Raw genomic sequence first — 6793 nt, forward strand, 5'->3', positions numbered from 1 at the left:
GCAAGGGGATGAGCTCTAGAAGAAGAATGAGCATCTTCCTCTTTTTTCTCTCCAAACTCCCATTATGGGTTTCATAATTATTCTGGCACCACACAAGAGAGCTTCATCTTTCCTCTCCCGACTTCCATTTCGACCCGTTTTCACACTCTTGCAATCAATCCTCTATGGAATGGTCCCCCTGAATAGAAAACGGGAAGGAAGTGTGAGAGGATTGTGACTGAGAAGGGGACCACAAAATGTATGGAGTGTTTAATAAGAAATGACTAGAGTTTTGCCAGCTCTGTTTAGTCTCTCGCAAAAGAGGACAAATTGAGTAATTGTCGAGAAGCGGTGGGAAAGTCGTCAGAGGGACGTAAATCTACATATTTGCACTAAACATCCGGGACTAATCTTTTTTTGGCGCGCGAAGAGCCAGAGCCAGAAGTTCTGGCCCAGAACCCAGGGCTCATTTGCGTGACAAACGAGAATCAGTGTGTACGACAAAAGCTAGACGGGAGGGGGAAACCAAATTATCTTGAAATTTTCTCAGATCCATATTTTCTCCTCCTGATTGCATTTACCTCATTTGCCTGGGTAAACAAAATTTTTGAAAAAAGATTTTTCTTGGGAAAGTTGGAAGTAAAAGAAAGAAAATTGGGGGAACCTAAATTCCCAAGTGAGAATTTCTCTGACAAGTATCTCATATTCGGAACTTGTCGGAGTGACTTTTTGACAAAATATGAAAAATGAAAAGGAACTAAAGTTTTTTGCAGGGGCCGACCTCCCTCTTCATCTTTGCGGAGGACAACATTATACGCAGAAATGCGAAGGCGATCATCGAATGGGGACCGTTCGAATATTTTATCTTATTGACGATTATAGGCAACTGTGTGGTATTATCAATGGAGCAACATCTTCCAAAAAACGACAAGAAGGCATTGTCGGAATGGCTGGAGCGGACGGAACCGTACTTTATGGGAATTTTTTGTTTAGAATGCATTTTAAAAGTGATTGCTTTCGGATTCGCCTTCCATAAAGGCTCATATCTACGATCAGGATGGAATATCATGGACTTCATTGTAGTCGTTTCTGGGTGAGTTCGGAGACTATTTTGATTCTCAAAGATAATTCAGGCCCTTGACAAAAACATTAATCCATGGAGACATTTTCTGTCCTCAATGACAGTTTTGGTCCTTGAAAATAATCTTGGCAAAAAAAATCTGGAAAATATATGAAGAATAGGGTCAAGTAATAGAAAACTATTCAGAAGGCCAGGAGAATGATGATATATCTAATTTTTATGAAGCTGACCTTTTTGAACAAAAAAAGAAGAATTTTACTCATTCTGCGTTTGAACAATCCGATTCAGAAAAAAAAAACTTGATGTAGTTGATTTAACTTTAAAGACCGCAATTGAATTTAAAGACTAGAATCATCGTCAAGGACCAAAATCATCTTTAGGGAGCAAAATTATATTTGGAGACCAATATTATCTGCGTGGACCGAAATTATCTCGCAGAGCGAAAATTGAATTTAAAAACCAAAATTAAAGCCAAAGAGCAAAATTATCTTTTTTCTTTGATTTTTTAAAGACCAAAAAAAATGATTTACTGAGAACCGGACCACAATTGTTTTTTGGAAAAACAAAATTAAATTCGTGGACCAAAATTATCCATAAGAAGAGCAAAATCACTATTAACGACCAAAATCAATATAAAGGACCAAAGTATTTTCGAAGACCAAAATTATCTTTAAGAACCAAAATAACCAATAAGAACCGAGTTTTTTGGAATTGATTAAAGTGATTTTGATGAACTTTGATTGTCTGACAAAGAAGAAGTACAAGTTTTTTAATACTTACTCATATTCTTTATCATCAAATCCTTTTTCTGACTTTTAGCAAGAAACCGCTTCTTGGCTCCAGCAGGAAATTGAGAGAAGTGAAAAACGATAATTGAAAAATCCCAATTTCCGTAGTCATTTTTTTCTGTCGATACTTCCTCAGAGAATCTTCATTCTCTTGGTTAGACGTTTAGTTTTATTCAAAGTCTTGAGAAAATCGATTCTTCTATTCAAAAATATATTAACTTTTACAAATTTATTGAAAATTCCTTCATTTCCAGTGTTGTTACAATGTTGCCATTTGGTTCCACCATCCAAGCCGCCAATCAACCGGTGGACACGGTCGATCTGCGAACATTGCGAGCTGTTCGTGTGCTTCGACCACTCAAATTGGTTTCCGGAATTCCGAGTGAGTTTTTAGAACTATAAAACCTAAGAATTACCGATATTTTCCAGGTTTACAAGTCGTCCTCAAATCTATCCTGTGTGCAATGGCGCCATTGCTCCAAATCGGACTGCTTGTGTTGTTCGCGATTATCATCTTCGCCATCATCGGACTCGAATTCTACTCTGGAGCGTTTCACAGCGCGTGTTATAACGAGCGAGGTGAAATTGAGAACGTCTCGGAGAAACCGATGCCATGTACTAACAAAACTTCGCCAATGGGTGTTTACAACTGTGATGTCAAAGGAACCACCTGTTTGCAAAAGTGGATAGGACCTAATTATGGCGCGTGGCTTAGTTTACAATAGTCTCTGTTTACAGTTAACCGAATTATTGATTTCCAGGAATCACTTCTTTTGACAATATTGGCTTCGCCATGATCACGGTGTTTCAATGCATTACTATGGAAGGGTGGACCACTGTAATGTATTACACGAACGATTCACTAGGAAGCACTTACAACTGGGCCTATTTTATCCCGCTTATAGTTTTAGGATCATTTTTCATGCTCAATCTCGTTCTCGGAGTGTTGTCTGGGTAGGATATTCATTTATTGAGAGGGAAAGGCTAATTCTTTGAATTACAGAGAGTTTGCCAAGGAGAGAGAACGTGTTGAGAACCGTAGAGAATTTTTGAAGCTCAGAAGACAACAACAGATTGAAAGGGAGCTCAATGGGTATGTTTACTAATCACTAAACACATTGAAATGTTTGTTTTAGATATCTTGAATGGATTCTGACTGCCGAAGAAGTGATTTTGAAGGAAGACCGTACCACTGAAGAGGAGAAAGCGGCTATCATGGAAGCTCGGCGCCGAGCAGCCAACAAGAAGCTCAAACAAGCATCCAAACAACAATCCACAGAGACTGAAGAAGATTTTGAAGAAGATGAGGATGAGATGGAAGAGGAATACGTCGACGAAGGTGGAGCAGTGGAGGACGAATTCGGCAAGATCATTTTACCAATTCATTCGCATGTCCTTTTTGAAACACGAGTTCTTTTTAAAGATTTTTATCTTTTGCATGATATCGCGTCTTTTCTTGCGGTGTTAACCTACAGAATCGTTTGGCACAAAGACACTGACACTTTTTTTGCATCTTCCATGGAGCAAGTTTGTTTCTTCTTACCTTTCTATGATCTACTGTCGACTTCTAAACTAGATAGTTTTAAAATTTCTAACATAGAAGAAGTGTGGTCCCATCACAGCACCCACACATACCAACTTTTCAGCATGATTCTGGAGATTCTCGCTTTTTCTGAGAATCCAGCGTGATTATTCTGCAATCAGGTTTTTTCTTCAAGTTTCTTTCCAAGGCATGTCGTTTGAAGTGAAATGTTTCAAGCTGTTTTTCCTCTTTCATGTCTATTCGTAAAAACGTTTTTTGATTGTTTTTTCGAATAGACGTTGTGTTTGTACATTGAGATAATTGTATAATTTTCAGCTGAGAGAAAAAAGAGAGGATGTTGTCATTCGTTAGGAAAATTTATTAAACAATTGAGGTATATTGATTTTTGGGGTCTCAAGAATTGAAATTTTGAATTTTTCAGAATTCAAATACGTATCATGGTGAAAACTCAAATCTTTTACTGGTCGGTTATTACACTGGTATTTTTAAACACTTGCTGTGTCGCTAGTGAGCATTATGGACAACCACAATGGTTTACGGATTTTTTAAGTAAGTTATCAATTTTATGAATAAGGCTTTCATGTGGGTGGGGATCGTAGCCGACCGACCGACTGCTGACCCACAAATTTGGTCGACTGAATCGACAATTGATTTAACAAAATACCTGAAAAACTTCCAATTTTGTACCCCTAACTCAATTCGTACACCATTTCATCCCCGAATTGTTGTACACCCTGAGATGTGCGGTTGGGTTGGCGGTCGCCATTTTAGACCAAACGGAATGAGAGCCCAAATCTCCAGAAACTAAAAATAATCACCAAAATATTTTTCAGAATATGCTGAATTCGTCTTCCTGGGTATTTTCGTGGTTGAGATGCTTCTCAAACTGTTCGCTATGGGTTCGCGCACCTACTTCGCTTCTAAATTCAACCGATTCGATTGTGTCGTTATCGTCGGATCAGCTGCCGAAGTCATCTGGGCCGAAGTATACGGAGGCTCTTTTGGTATTTCTGTGATGAGAGCTCTCCGACTTCTCCGTATTTTCAAACTCACTTCCTACTGGGTATCTCTTCGTAATCTGGTCCGATCTCTCATGAACTCTATGAGAAGTATTATCTCCCTTCTGTTCCTTCTCTTTTTGTTCATTCTCATCTTTGCACTTCTTGGTATGCAATTGTTTGGAGGAAGATTCAACTTTCCTACCATGCATCCATACACACATTTTGACACCTTTCCAGTGGCTCTCATTACTGTGTTTCAAGTGAGTTCAATCAATTGTCATAGGAACTTCGAACAAAATTAAAATTCTTTAAGATTCTCACTGGAGAAGACTGGAACGAAGTGATGTATCTCGCTATTGAATCGCAAGGAGGAATCTACAGTGGTGGATGGCCTTACTCAATTTATTTCATCGTTCTGGTACTCTTCGGTAACTGTAAGTGTTCTGAAAGTCAAAAGCAGGTCCAGAAATAGTTTATTATTCCAGACACCTTGCTAAATGTGTTCTTGGCTATCGCTGTCGACAACTTGGCGAATGCACAGGAACTAACAGCTGCTGAAGAGGCAGATGAAAAGGCGAACGAGATAGAAGAGGAATCAGAAGAAGTTGATGAGCAATTTCAAGAAGGAGATCATTGTACAATTGATATGGAAGGAAAGACTGCTGGTGATATGTGTGCAGTCGCAAGAGCTATGGATGGTAGGGACCATCTGGAAGTGGGATGGTGAAAAAAAATAAAATGTTTTTTTTTTTCAGAAATGGATGAAGAATGCGAAGAGGAAGAATCACCCTTTGGTGGTCCCAAACCAATGGTTCCCTATAGTTCAATGTTCTTTCTCTCGCCAACAAACCCATTTCGAGTTCTCATTCACAGTATTGTATGTACCAAATACTTTGAAATGATGGTCATGACTGTCATTTGTCTGTCTTCCGTCTCGCTAGCCGCTGAAGATCCAGTAGATGAGGAGAATCCAAGAAACAAAGTGTTGCAATATATGGATTACTGTTTCACGGGAGTTTTTGCTTGCGAAATGCTTCTGAAGGTAAGAGATCGGAAATCCCAAAAATTTTGAAACAATTCTAAATATTAAAAAATTCCAGTTAATCGATCAAGGAATACTACTCCATCCTGGATCGTACTGCCGAGATTTCTGGAATATCCTCGACGGAATTGTTGTCACTTGTGCTTTGTTTGCCTTTGGTTTTGCGTAAGTTCATTTTTTCCATTCTTTGAATTCCAACTCTCCTATTTATCTAATAATAATTCTAAATATTGTAGAAGTACAGACACGTAAGTTTGAAAAAAAAAGAGTAAAAACCAAAGATTTTCCGCTTTTCTGTTTCAATTTTTTCAATTTATTTTTTGGCCTTCACACCACATTCACCACGAGATTTTATTATTCTCCCATTCAACAACGTCCCCCCCCCCCTCATAATAAAAAAAATCAATACAAGTCATCACTTGTCCCCATTAACCTCCCCCCACACAACCTTGAAAAACTAATATTTTTCTCCAAAAAGTCAAACATAACATCCCCAACAGGTCCCTCATCTGATTCAATTTCTCTATAGCGCTGTCATCATCTCACATTTTTCAACCCATTATTGATATTGTGCACAGACAATTTTTTGTGTGTCTCTCCTGCTGAATGATAGCTTTTTCGAGAGAGAGTTATCATTTGACAGGAGATTTTCGAATAAGTGGTTATCTTTTTGCAGGGGTACCGAAGGAAGTGCGGGTAAAAATTTGAATACTATCAAGTCGTTGAGAGTGCTCAGGGTGTTACGTCCATTGAAAACTATCAAGAGGATTCCAAAGCTCAAGGTGAGTAATTTTGTTTTCTAGATACCGTAAAATCTGTAATAAGAGGGTTTTTTGACTTTTGGCCTTAAGCCAATATGTCTTAGTACTTGTAAAAGACATCAAAAAATTGTCAACAACTCATTACAGTAACGTGACGACACGAAAGTCGATACGATTCGAGTCGACCAGCCGTACTATTGAAGTCGATAAAAATGGTGTCGACTGACACCAGAAACGACATAGTATCGACACAGAGTCGACACGAAACGCCATTTCGAACGCGCTCTATTGAACAATTCGAATTTATTTCAATTTTTTCGTTAAATTTCTTTTTTAAAATATTAAAGCACTTGACGTAGCCTAACTTTTGAGGGAAACAAAATGTNCTNCGAATTCAGGGACAAGAGCATCAGTGATAGAACCCACGACGGTGACAAAATCGAAACGATTCCAGCCATCACGAAAGTAGTTCTGAAATATTCATTATAAAAACCAAACTTTTACAAAATTATACTCACCCTAACACCAAATGCCAAGATTTTCAATATACTCTCCACTGTGAAAACTGCTGTCAACGCTGTATTGAACAATCGGAGGA

At 38.4% G+C, this 6793-nt stretch overlaps 1 protein-coding gene across 1 annotated transcript in view; it reads left to right on the forward strand.

The window, feature by feature from the left end:
* Nucleotides 1-881: 881 nt before the first annotated feature.
* The window catches only part of Cbr-unc-2, a gene marked incomplete at both ends in the record, with an annotated part of 9484 nt that continues 3572 nt past the window's right edge, over nucleotides 882-6793 (forward strand). Inside the window, 14 exon segments of the mRNA XM_002643789.1 lie at nucleotides 882-1072; nucleotides 2103-2230; nucleotides 2278-2550; nucleotides 2610-2802; nucleotides 2852-2941; nucleotides 2985-3187; nucleotides 3707-3764; nucleotides 3813-3940; nucleotides 4225-4685; nucleotides 4691-4826; nucleotides 4878-5090; nucleotides 5148-5434; nucleotides 5493-5599; nucleotides 6111-6216. Coding sequence (XP_002643835.1) covers nucleotides 882-1072; nucleotides 2103-2230; nucleotides 2278-2550; nucleotides 2610-2802; nucleotides 2852-2941; nucleotides 2985-3187; nucleotides 3707-3764; nucleotides 3813-3940; nucleotides 4225-4685; nucleotides 4691-4826; nucleotides 4878-5090; nucleotides 5148-5434; nucleotides 5493-5599; nucleotides 6111-6216 — 2574 coding nt within the window.

Source organism: Caenorhabditis briggsae (assembly GCF_000004555.2).
Source record: "Caenorhabditis briggsae complete genome, chrX, whole genome shotgun sequence".
In the NCBI taxonomy this organism is placed as follows: Eukaryota; Metazoa; Nematoda; class Chromadorea; order Rhabditida; family Rhabditidae; genus Caenorhabditis; species Caenorhabditis briggsae.